The following is a 13,850-nucleotide window of genomic DNA, read 5'->3' on the forward strand; positions in this document are numbered from 1 at the left end:
CAAAACAACTGAGGTGGTGAGGTGAAATTGATAAGAGCTAAGCATTGCTTTCTGCTTCTTTTCCCCTTAAAGATCCTTATCAGCTTTAATCCTTTTCCATTTCTTTGCAAATCAACATGCAGTTGCTAATCAATCATCTTTGAAATTGCCGAAACAAATCATAAAGTCACCCTTGGGGCCCTGCTGTCACCAGAGATGAAAGGTGAAAGCCCCAGGGTCACCACCTCGTCATGAACATCTCGTCAGTGCCAACAAATTGCATGTTTTGCATTATTTATTTGATGATGTCATGAGGGAATATGATGCCACTTGCCCTCAGTTTCTTTCTTGTAGATGCTACCACTATTTCAATTATAATTTGGATTAGGGCTGGAGGTTCATTCTCTGAGCTTGTGACTAATTTAAAATTGCAGTGATTCACTTAACGACAAAAGTCGTAAAATGAGGCAAAATTCACTGAGCATCTATTTCACTTAGCATCAGAAATGTTGGGCTCAGTTCTGATCATAAGCCAAGGACTATCTGTATTTATTTGATAAATTATATGCCATCCATCTCAAAGTGACTGTGAGTGGCTTACAATGTTGTAAGAAGAGAAATATAATAAATATAATAAAAACCTAGAACTAAGGAGAAATTTTCTGGCAGTGAGAACAATTAATCAGTGGAACCACCTACCTCCAGAAGCTGTGAATGGTCCAACAGTGGAAGTTTTTAAGAAGAGACTGGACAGCCATTTGTCTGAAATGGTATAGGGTTTCCTGCCTGAGCAGGAGGGGTTGGACTAGATGACTCCAAGGTCCCTTCCATCATCATCATCATCGTCATCGTCATCAAAGAGCAATTAAAATTACAAGGATTAAAATAAGACTAAAAACCTGACACTGGAATGTAGTGGAGGCGGTGCCTTCTCTGTCACTGCACCAACCACCTCCAACTTGTCCATTGAGGCCCTGCCCCAACACCAGAAGATCCAGTTTTTAAGGCTGTTCCTGAAGGCCACAAAGTTGGGGAACAATCTCACCTCTGAGTAGAGGCTGTAGGAGAAAAAGTTCTTCTCCAATACCCCATCAGCCAAATGATCTTGCTGATGGAGTCCTCAGTATGCCCCTTCTGTAGTACAAATGGGGAAGGCCAGTCCCATTGGGGCAAGACAGTTCCTCAGACATTTACAATCTTCTGACCCTTCTACTGTTTTAAACATTGTGCATCATCAAATTCAGCTTCCCTCAGCCAAGCACCCTCTACATCAGAGGTCCCCAACCCCCAGGCCGCACCCCACTACTGGACCATGGCCTATTCATAATTGAGCCAGAGAATACATAAGCACAACTCACCCTGCACAAGCAGTGGGCATGTAGGCACTTGCACATGCCTGTGCCAGTCCACTGCTCATACTGGCCCACTGCTTGCACAAGGGCTGTATCCATATAGTTCAGCACTTGTGCAAGGACTGTGTGCATACACATGTGCTGGCCCAGCACTTGTACAAGGGCTGCATGCCCATGTGCCGATCCACTAATTGTGTGGCCCAGTTATCCTCCCACCCCCCGCAGTCGGGCTGCCAAACCACAAAGGTTTTGAACAGATCCCATAAACTGCAAGCAGTGTGTTTCATATTCTGGAATGGAAGGAGTTGTATCCCAAAATATAGGAAAGATACCAGGTTGGGAGATAGTGGTCCAAGCTTTTTACATGGCAGGGTCACGTGAACTCTGCTCTTCAACTCTTTCTAGCCTGCCATAAAATCATAATGCAATCCACAAATCATGTTAGTCTCAAATTCATTTTCAATTCACTCCTATGTTAGATTACAAAATGTCCTCTGTAAATATGTGTTTCTGCATATGTGCAGCGAAGCAAGTCATCTCTCATTTATTACAATCCAAGCCCCATATGTATACATGTGTAGTTTAATATCTGTCTCAATTACAGCTTGAATTATATCATAGGATATCAGAAAGTAATCAGTGTTTGATTATGTTCCATATGTTTGTCAAGAAAACATATAGCCATTAGCTGGAGGGATTAAGCTGCTGCTATCTAGCTACTGATATGCCGTGCCTAGAAACTGTGAGGAGATGCACTGGACTCCTATCTGGAAGAATTTTTAGAAGAAACTTTATAAAACTCACCTCCGAGAACAGGCAAAATTTAGAGCATTGTATCTAGAGGTCATCTGTTCTGATCTTATCAGAAACCTTCAAATCTTACCTACCAGTAAGGTCAAAGTTCTGGTAAGGTGAGACAGTTCCTTACTTTCATATTCCTCCAATTTCTTAACTGCACAAATAGCCTTTCCTATTTCTCACTTATTGAGTGAGTGAAGCCGTGCTCTTGTCAACCTAAATCAGAGTGGGAAATGACAACTTTTCACAACCTTCTTCCTTCAGTGGACTACAGAGCAGCAAAACAAGAAATTGTAGTAGTCTGTCAAGTTGTTTGACTGCAGAGCTCAGTGACAATAAAAAGATCCAAATAGACTTTCTTTTATGCCACCAATTGGGGTTTGGAACACAGAATCTTGATAATTCAGATAGGAACCTCCGAATCTTCCTTTGTTAGTGAATTCATTAAGGAAGAATCTCTTTGAAGCTTAGCTATCCCTTTTCCCCATTCTGTTTATATGAAGGGTCAAAAGTTCTTTTCCTTGAGAAGACAGTTAGGTCTCTCTCAGCTACTGATTATGTAGGAGAAGTACCACCTGCTTTCCCCTTTCAGCCTCCACACAATTTGTCTTCAGAAACAAACAAAAGGCTACTGAGGTTATGTACCTGTACACACAAAAACTGGAATTCTGAAGGTTTATTCAACCTTATTTTTCTTTTTCATGCTCCAGCAACAAAATACTGGAGAAACAAGGGATGGAGAGTTGACTAGATAAGAAGTTGACTAGATAAGAATATTGGGAGCAGAAGGTGGTGGCAGAGGTTAAATACACAACAAAAAAACAATCAGTTTTAAGGAGAGTACTTATAGATGTGTGTGTGTGTGTGTGTGCGCGTGGGTGCACTCATGAGACAGAGTGGTTTTATTTTGGAAATAAATTGGTATTTACCAGCCAAAGTAAGCAAGGGCCGCTGCTTTAGTTCTGATTATACGATGCCTTTTAAAAATGTCACTGAGTTTACTTAGTTCCTGCTTGTTTTACTTGTACTCTGTGCCTTTTATATATTGTAATCTTAGGTGAGGGATTTGCTTATAGAACCAAGAGCAAAAGTACCAAAGATCCCTTGCCCAAATGCCAATGTTAAATCTTTACGCTAATTCCTCTTATTTCTTTCGATATCAAAATATATATCCGGCATTTCCATTTCTGAAAAAACATCCTAAACCTGGAACCGGTTTGTTCCCTGCAGTTGTTCATTTTTACCCATTTCATCTTTTTATATATAATCAATGAAACTCAATCATAGTCACTTTAATTATGTCATACACGCCTTTTGGAAGGTCATCAGGACCTGATGTTGACAGACAGCATAATAGTTCTGTGTTTTTAATTAGAGGACCTCGACCAAGTTTTTTTGTGCTTTATTATTTCCAATGTTTTATACGGAATGATCACCATGCAGAATTCCTTTGGATAGCTGAATTAATTGAATATAGTCTTACAAATTTGACAAATAATAAAAAAAATCTTTCTCCAACCAGTACCATCAATCAGAGAAGAGAGATACAGTAATATTTTGTTTTTTACTTCTCCTCTTTCAACCATATATATTGTATGTATACTGTATGTCTGTCTATCTATCATCTATCATTTATTTATCTATGTACATAAACTTACTTATACAGTATAAACATACACACACCTACACACACACTGTATACACACACACACACACACACACACACACACATATATATATAAACACCTAATACATACTGCATACACACACACACACACACACACACACACAAACATAGAGCTGCCTAATGTGCAAGCGGCCTGGGTTCGAATCTCAGAAGGGTATGGCTAGCTGATGAGAGCTAAATAGCTCGAAATAGTTATACTAGTCTCCCTATAATTCTTTGTCAGCAAAAATCTAACATGTAACACAGAAATAGTTTGTTGCAATAGCGTCTGCCTGTAAAAGCTCCTAGATTGGGACTGAAAGGCAAAAGCAATAGCAGATTGCTCTGTCCCATATTTGGGTAGACCAGATGCTCTGTTAAACCGATTTCACCGGATAAACACTTAATCTCTCCTCCCTGGTACAGCTGACAAAAGCGAGGAGAACCCATGACCTAGAGGTTAATACAGCTGCCTAATGTGTAAGTGGCCCGGGTTTGAATCTCGGAAGGGTATGGCTAGCTGATGAGAGCTAAATAGCTCGAAATAGCTATACTAATCTCCCTTTAATTCTCTGTCAGCAAAAAAATCTAAAATTTAACACAGAAATAGTTTGTCAGTTATATATATTACACACACACACACACACACACACACACACACACACAATGTAAAACTGGGCCTTCCTCACAAAATTTCCAAATACTTCTTCAAAACCTGAAGGTATTGTGATATATCATGCATTGAACCCAATGATTTCATCTGATTACATTAAAATTTGGAATTGTTTCTCTTCCCTGTTTGCAAGAAAACTAAGCAATCAATATGTGTATTCTTCCAACTAATTTCCGGGCTATGAACTTTTTGGAATCTGCACAACTATTCTCAGCTATATGTATTTAGATGCATTTGGTTTGCTCAATTTATGTAGCTGCCCTTCTCACAAATATGAGTCAGTGGTGGGATTCAACCAGTTTCCACCACTTCAGCAGAACCGATAGCTAATTTTTTTGTTGCCCAGGCCCAGAATGGACTTCCGGAAGTGGCATCCACACAGAGAACTGGTTGTTCACATTTTTGAATCCCACCACTGCTTAGAGTGACTCATAGTTAAAAATATCAAATAAATGTAAAAATACCAATGCAAAATCATAACATCAACAACCATCAAAATTCATTAAAACAATAAAAACTATTCAAAACCATGGTGGCGAAAATAGCCACGATGGCAGCTATGGCCATCTGAACAAAAGCCTGTCCCTTTTTTTATGTGTGTAGCCAATGCAAGCAACTAAAAAGAAGGTGGGACTTTAAGTCAGTCATCATGACTGCTATCTTGAATGATTTTGGCCATTCTTGCAAAGGTTTGTGATGGCTACCTGTACAGATGAGAGGTGATTAATTTATTTTTTTTTCCAGTCAAATCTAAATGAGGCATTCTATTTCACATGGGTTAAAAAAAGACCTGTAACAAAAAGTAATTCTAAACAAGAAGGTTTTATGTTGTTCCAACAAACTTATTTAATTTTCACAGTCCAATGTTGCATGGTCAAGCCAAGCAAACTAAGAAGAGATTAGCAATGGACGGAAACTAATCAAGGAGAGAAGCAACCTAGAACTAAAGAGAAACTTCCTGACAGTTAGAACAATTAACCAGTGGAACAACCTGCCTCCAGGAGCGGTGAATGCTCCAACACTGGAAGTTTTTAAGAAGAGACTAGACAGCCATTTGTGGTATAGGGTTTCCTGCCTGAGCGGGGGGTTGGACTAGATGACCTCCAAGGTCCCTTCCAACTTCTTTATTATTATTATTATTATTATTATTATTATTATTATATTGCACAACCATTTGACTGGAATGATATAGGGCAGTGATGGCGAACCTTTTAGAGATCGAGTGTCCAAACTGCAACCCAAAACCCACTTATGCATCGTTGGGGGCTGGGTGGGTGTGCCCCATTGGCTGGGTGTGGCCCATGGGTGGGCGTGGCTGCAATGGTAACGGCAGACTGGGTGGGACTAAAAAGTTCAATCCATCAATTCCAACTTTGCAAGATCTTTTTTTTCCTGCGAGAAGTTGAAATTGATTGATTGATTGAACCTTTTTTTTTTTGTACACAGCAATGGAGGCCTAAAGTGAAAAGGTTTTATAAAACCCAGCTGAAGGCCTAGGACTGGGGCAACAGCGCGTGAGCCCACAGAGAGGGCTCTGAGTGCCGCCTCTGGCACCCGTGTCATAGGTTCGCCACCACTGATATAGGGTCTTCTACTTGAGTAGGGGTTGGACTTGAAGACCTCCAAGATCCCTTCCAACTCTGTTTTTCCTATAAGGACTGACAAATAAGCCTCACCTATTAAACACAATTCTATGAAATCTTCAGTTACTACAATACAATACAGTAGAAAATTGTGACTTCTAAATTATTCCTATTCAAATTGTAAACTGAAACAGCCCAATTCATGTTATTAAACTTATATGAAACATAATCCTTAATTCCATTAAAATAATTTTGAGTTGATTGTTTACTTTTTCTATTTTCCCCCATCCCAGTTTTTTTCAATAGTAACTGCATTTCATTTAGGCAATTCAAAATATAAGAAGTGGAAAAAAATGTAATGATAATTACTAGACATTTTGTGGTAATTGTGCTAGGGAAAATCAATGATCTTCTAGGAGGGGAACTATTATTTTATTGAGAAATGGCCATGATAATTGCATAGAAAATGATTATTGCTTACTTCCGAATGCTAAAAAAAAATATATATATAAGATACTCTCCTAGGCTTCAGTGGATCTTAGAACAAGAACAATATTAACAATGAAGAAAACAGATGTCAATAATGTTTCTGCAGGATTTGGAGATGTTAAGATAGCAATGAAAACTCATCTCCTATGTTTGCAATGTTTGTATCAAGAGAATGAAGTTGTGAGCTCAGAGCTGAATTGCATCCTGAAAGTGAAAGTATTCATTTGTCAGGATAAAAAAAATCACTGCTTCAGACAGGAAGGCGGTGCAGAGAGTGGTGAGAATGGCCGAAAAGATCATTGAAAGTTCCCTCCCTCCCATCCAGGACATAGCACAGAAGCGCTTCTTGAGCAGGGTCCGAAAGATTATCTGGGACACTACACATCCTCTTCACGACCTGTTTTTCTTGCTACCTTCTGGGAGGAGGGGGCTTGTGGTATCCGCAGCAGAACATCCAGATTCAGCCAGAGTTGCATTCCATGCAGCATTAACCTTGTGAACTCTCAAGCTTCCTCCTTCCATTATATATTCAAGATGGACAATATTTAATATTTATTTGCTACATATATGTAGGGGTGTGGGTCTATACATATATTGTTCATAGTATGTTTAGGTGTGTGTCATGTATGTGTTTCACTTTGAGAGCGGGCAACTAAATTTCATTTTTGATGTGTGCCATCCTGCCCACAGTATAAAAATGACAATAAAGGTTATCTTACCTTACCTTACCTTACCTTACCTTATCTTACCTTATCTTATCTTATCTTATGAATTAAGGTTTGTGTTCTGAGAAAGGTGAAAAGTTCCCCTCCTGAATAGCTACTGACTGAAAGGAATGGATCCTGAGAATTGCTGATAATCCATTGTGGATGTTTGAGTTAACTGCTTCCTGGTTAGTAAGCAGAGGTTGTAGTAGGAGAAACATAAGTGAGCAGTGGTCGTACAAATACAATGATTAGAATGCAGTATTGCAGGCTAACTCTGTTGACTCCAGCACTTTGATCCTGACTGGCTCAAGGTTGATCTAGCCTTCCATCCTTCCAAGATCAGTAAAAAGAGGATCCAGATTGCTGGGGGCAATACGCTGACTTTCTCAACTGCTTAGAGAGGGCTGTAAAGCACTGTGAAGTGGTATGTAAGTCTAAGTGCTACTGCTATTGCTATAAAGCAGCAAATTCCAGGGTGTTAGCTTCCTGAATGAGTGAACAGGAAGGGGAAAGAGTAAACTTTAATAGGGAGTTCAAGGCAAAACCCTTAACAAATTATTCAAATAGATCTCTGATACGTTGTTGCTTAACCTTAGAGCCTAAGATAGGTGAAAGAAGAAATCAAAACCTTCTAATGGTGGAATAAAATAACAAAAATGAACAAATGAGAACATGGTCATGACTTCCAATAGCTCAGGAGCGTGGTGGCTCACGTGGTTAGAGAACTGGGTTGGAGTTTAGCAAGACCCGAGTGCTGCTGCGTCTCTGGGTGAGCTCCTGTCACTTGCTCTAGCTCCAGCTCCTTGCAGGGACATGAAAGGAGCCCTCATGGCTGTCCCTCCAGCAACAATGATGTCACTGGCTAATCCTTTCAATCTAGAAGCATTTGGAATGGGAAGGGACTTCCAATGGCTATAGAAGCTGCACAAGACCAAGGCATAAGAACCAATGCATACAAGGACAGGACTGAGAAGACAGCAAAAGATAGCAAGTGCCACCTCTGCAAAGAAGCTGAAAAAATAATGGATCAGCTGATTAGCTGCAGCAAGATCACACTGATAGACTACAAACAATGATATGACAAAGTAGCAACAATGGTGCACAGGAAGATCTGCAAGAAATGCCATTTGCTTGCAAGCAAAAGTAGTGGGATTATAAAACAGAGAAAGTGGCAAAAATGAAGAAGTTAAAGGGCTCAAACAGACAGGCACTTGCCACATAACACTCCAAGATTTAACAATTGTTGATAAGAAAGACGAAAAGGTCTGGATAATGGATGTGCCAGTATCTGGAGACAGCAGAAGAGAAGAGAAAGAACTGGAGAAGATAACAAAATACAAAGATCTGCAAATATAAATAGAACAACTATGGCAAAAGAAAGCAAAGGTAGTTCCGATAGTCATAAATGCCTTGGGTACAATCCCAAAACAACTGGGGTAATACTTGAACCATTGGAATTGACAGATTCAGTATCATTATCACTACTTGGAACAGCTTACATCCTGCAACAACACTTTTAACATCATGAAGCAACATCTGCCTATCCCTGGTCCTAACGCCAAATCCAATCTGAACATCCGGCTGACTATGTGATGATGAACCATAATAATAAAGATAAGATAAGATAAGATATTACAATTAGTGGTGGATTCATACTTTATTTTCATTGATTACATACCTTTTTTGACATTAGGTCCATTTCTAGGCAGTGCATTTTAAGAATGAATCAGATAAATAAGTATAGGTTTAGAGAAGGGTAGTGAAGATGATCAGAAAACTAGAAATTGACCCCAATACAGGTAGTTCCCAACGCACGACCACAATTAATTCCAAAATTTCCATTGCTAAACAAGACAGTTGTTATGTGAATTCCCCCCCCCCATTTTATGACTTTTTTTGCCACAGTTGTTAAGTGAATCACTGCAATTGTTAAGTTAATAACATGGTTCTTAAATGAATCTGGCTTCCCCCATTGACTTTGTTTGTGAGAAGATGATCGGGTGATCAATGACCCTGGGACTTCAATTGTCATAAATATGAACCAGTTGCTTAGTGTTTGAATTTTGATCATGCGACCATGGGGATGAAACACAATCATAAGTCACTTTTTTCAGTGTCATTGTAACTCCGAACTAAACAAATGGTTGACACTGAAGGACTACGTGTAAGGAACTGTGATTGTTTACATTTGTGGAAAAAAAAAACATACCTGTTCAAATATCGGAGGAACTGTCATTCAGGGATGTTCAAGACCCTTTTCGTTGTGGGACATAGAAAAATTGATTAAATTATATATAAGTAGATTTCAATTTAATGTTTGGACCTCTGATGATAATATCAGCTTCATAATGGCACCAATTACCCAGAGAGGTTGTGGGATATTCTTCAGTGTTGAAATGGAGGAAAGATCATACTGAGCAGAGTTTTGAATTTATTGATCTCCATGAAATTATAACTATTATTCTGTGATCGAGATTTGCAGGGGAAAAGAGAGTTATTTGCAGGGGAAGAAGAACCTTATTTTGAGATTAGGCCTATTAATGTATCTCGGAATGATTTTATTTAAAGGATGCATTTCATCAAAAATCTCACTCACTTTTTTTCCAGTACAATGAAAGCTGGGCTGCCTTGTTATCTAGAATCACTATTTGAATTTTTTTTTTATTTTCTCCCTCTATTAGATAATATACCAGGTCTTCCCAAACTGAAGAAGGATATTGTTAACTCTCAAGCTATAAATACACCTCCCTCCAATGCGCTTAACCAAAAAAATGTACTTGATACAGCCACAAAGATTTCTATACTTATTGAGTATATGTACTTCTAGTGTTCTAGCTTGAATAACATTATCTGCCGTTTTTCTCTTATACAGTTCTTCTCCTCAGGTGATACAAAAGATTCCCACTGTGACTATTTAAATACCGTTCCCTGTGGTTACTAAGAGAAACAATGTGATTGTCATATAATAGTCATTTCTTTTCTTTTTGTAGATCCTGGTTTGCACAGGCAGCAATTTTTTCTTCAGAGACCATCCAATGTGGTGGTTGTAGAAGGGAAAGACGCCATTTTGGAGTGCTGTGTTTCAGGTTATCCAGCCCCAGCATTTACGTGGCTGCGAGGAGATGAATCAATCTCATTCAGGTATGTAGTGGGTTTTAAACCCATGGAAGGACTGGTTATATACGTTTGATTGATAAATGAATACAGGTAGCTCTTCATTTACAGCTATTCATTTAGCAACCGTTCGAAGTCATGACCTACATGAAAAAGGGCAGATATGACCCAGTTCTGACACTCACAACATGGTCACATTTATGGCCATTTGCACCCTTCCTCAGTCGCATGACCACATTTTATGACTATTTATTTTTATCCTGCTTTTTTTTTTACAAATAACTGAAGGTGGCAAACATATCCAACACAATCTTCCTCCTATTATCCTCATAACAACAACCCTGTGAGGTGGGTTAGGATGAGAGAGAGGGACTAGTCCAAGGTCCTCCAGCTGGCTTTTATGACTATGAATTCATAGTCTCCTGCTTTCTAGTCTAGTGCCTTAACCACTAGACCAGGCTTTTATGACTCGTGTACTTCAACTCCCAGAATTCCTGAGCAGGAATTCTGGGAGTTGAAGTCCATGAGTCCTAAAAGAGCCAAGATTGCCTACCCCTGCACTAGACTATTTCCCAAAAAAACTGGCACTTATTTCTGGTAGAAAACAATTGGTTTGCTTTAAGTCTACCACATTTACTTAACTTCCACAAAAAAGGTCATAAAATCCAGTCAATCACATTACCATCCCAATTTACAACTGTTGTGACTTACAGCCATAATGGGCAGGCTCCATTACAGTTGTAATTTGAGACTGCCTGTAAGAGTTCAAAGAATTTTGGCTGGTGGGGTCTAGCAGAAGAGTCTTTTCTGCCATGGCCATCAATCTTTGGAATATTTTCCACCTGAGGTGGAAGGCTGAGAGATTTTTTTTTTGTTCTTGGCGTTCTGAAACATCTCAAACTTGCTCAGGTTAGTAAACACTGATCTATGACCTTTTCCTTTTTGATGTTTGAACTCCAAATCTGCAAGAGGAACAAAGTTGAAGATCAGAGACATGGCACAGGTAGAATTAGAACTGTACCACATCCCAAGGATTCATGATCTTCTCAACCTTCCCTGAGATGAGATAAAATGTTAAAACACCTGTGTGGCATATCTATTTTCCATACATGACTTGCAATATTTTCCTTCCAATCTTTACAATAACCCCAACAGGAAGGGACAGGAAGCACCAAAGCAGTAATGTTTGTGGGACAAAAGCAGTGTTGTGGCTTTGCCCCATCTCTTTTCTATGTGGAGCCTGATGTTGCGTTTACATATGGAAAGGGAAGAGGTTGCCATGATAGTTTAACAAAAAGAAGGTGACATGATAGCAGAGTTCCAATATCTAAGGGGCTGTCACAAAGAACAGGAGTCAACCTATTCTCCAAAGCACCTGAAGGCAGGACAAGAAGTTATGGATGGAAACTAATCAAGGAGAGAACCAACCTAGAACTAAGGAAACATTTCCTGACAGAACAATTAATCAATGGAATGGTTTGCCTCCAGATGTTGTGGATGCTCCACCAGTGCAGGTTTTTAAGAAGAGATTGTCTGAAATAGGGTTGACCAGGGGGCTGGACTAGAAGACCTCCAAGGTCCCTTTCAACTCTGTTATTCTGTTTTGTCATTCAAGTAAAAATTGTGTATAGGTAGAAGCATTTAAAGCAATATTTCCCAAACTTGATGATTTCAATATCAATATCTATCAGAATAGAGCTGGAAGGGACCTTGGAGGTCTTCTAGTTCAACCCTCTGCTAAAGCAGGAGACCCTATACATTTCAGACGAGTGACTGTCCAGTCTCTTCATTAAAACCACCAGTGATGAAGCACCCACAACTTCTGATGGCAAGCTCTTCCACTACTTTCTTGTCCTCCCTGTTAGGAAGTTTCTCCTTAATTCCAGGTTGCTTCTCTCCTTGATTAGTTTCCATCCATTGTTTCTTGTCCTGCCTTCAGGTGCTTTGGAAAAGAAGTTGAACTCCTCCTCTTTGTGGCAACCTCTCAAATACTGGAATACTGCTATCATGTTCAGGTATGTGGACTTCAGCTCCCAGAATTTTCATTCACTAGCCATGCTGCTGTGGAATTCTGGGATTTGAAGTCCACACAGATGGTAATGGCCAAGGTTTGGAAACACTGATTTAAAGCATCACCTGTAAAGTCCTCTGTGGCACAAGGCCAGGTTATCTGAGGGGCCTCTTTTCCCTAAGGACATCTGCTAGAACTACCAGTCAGACAGGTGGGAATGCTCCTAATCCATTCCTTTAAACATTGGCATCTTGTGGTAGCTAGGAGGCATATCGGTGCCCTGTGGAACATTCTTCATCCTGATGTTTGGCAGCCTACTACCCACCTAGCCTTCTGTAAAGCACTGAAGACCTGTTTTTCCTCCAAGTTCTGGGATACAATGAGGTGCCTACACATTGAAAGCTTGATTTGGTGCCAGATTTTTGTTTCTATGCATTTAATTTGATCAGTTTTAAAATGGTTTTATGTTATTTAATCATAGATTGGGAGTTGTCCATTTTGTGATACGATGGGTGGCTATATTCATGTTTTAAATAAATAAATAAAAATTCTCCATTCTTCCCTCCTGGTATACTTCACTGAGGAGCTAGATTTCTTGGTGTGTCCTGGAAGAATGGAATTGCCATGCTTTAGCTCTTTGAACAAAAAAAGATGTGATATAAATCTAAAATAAATCAACCCATAGAGAAAGTGAGCCTTGCATATTGTCTTACTTGATACAGTGATATTATGTTAATATTTCAGATCCAAAAAATATTCACTGTTGGCTGGCAGTAACTTATTGATTTCTAATGCAACGGATGATGACTCTGGAAGTTATATCTGTGTGGTCACGTACAGAGATGAGAATAGTAGTGCATTAGCTGAATTATCAGTACTGGGTGAGTAGAAAGAACTATTTTTTGCCTCTTACATTGCATTCTTTATTGCTGAGTACTGATCCTGATTATGAAGGCCATCTGATGGCCTTATGATTTTCAATTGTTTTGAAAGGAGTGTTTGGATTTTGCAGATTTTCTATGGTGGAGTTACTTTACAGAGTGAATGTTTATTTATCAGCACTATGAAAAGCAAGTGTGTGGGTATGTAAGTCGTCTGAGAAAATAAAAAGTCAGATCATCGTTGACTAAGTTCTTGTGTTTATAGAAGAAAGGTTATGAATTCACAGTGAATAGTTATCATTCTTCCTTTGGCGTTTCTCTCCCAGCATTATATTCTTCCTGGAACTGAACGGCAGCCTATAATAGAGCCTTGTGACTCTGTTCCAATTGCTGGTAGATTATGGGGAAGAATGATAGAAAAGATTGTTTTGAAGTTTGACAGCTTAGACAGCTTCTTGGGAGAAGGCAAAGGGCAATAGTAAAGTTTCACTTTCTTTCCTCTATTGTTGAGCACTTGAACATCATTGGTTCCTGAACGTCATAATACTGATACAGATTAAACTCTTGAATGTTATAATATTGATGATGTCAGAATCC

At 39.2% G+C, this 13,850-nt stretch overlaps 1 protein-coding gene across 1 annotated transcript in view; it reads left to right on the forward strand.

The window, feature by feature from the left end:
• LOC120297838 (netrin receptor DCC-like) overlaps nucleotides 1–13,253 on the forward strand; it is a gene marked incomplete at its 3' end in the record, with an annotated part of 141,200 nt that extends 127,947 nt beyond the window's left edge. Inside the window, exons 4-5 of the mRNA XM_039320942.1 lie at nucleotides 10,238–10,388; nucleotides 13,117–13,253. Of these exons, the coding sequence (XP_039176876.1) occupies nucleotides 10,238–10,388; nucleotides 13,117–13,253 (288 nt within the window). The remainder of the gene's footprint in view (nucleotides 1–10,237; nucleotides 10,389–13,116) is intronic.
• Between the last annotated feature and the right edge of the window lie 597 nt (nucleotides 13,254–13,850).

This window comes from Crotalus tigris, unplaced genomic scaffold (genome assembly GCF_016545835.1).
Source record: "Crotalus tigris isolate CLP2741 ecotype Arizona unplaced genomic scaffold, ASM1654583v1 scf7180000023713.2527936, whole genome shotgun sequence".
Classification (NCBI taxonomy): Eukaryota; Metazoa; Chordata; class Lepidosauria; order Squamata; family Viperidae; genus Crotalus; species Crotalus tigris.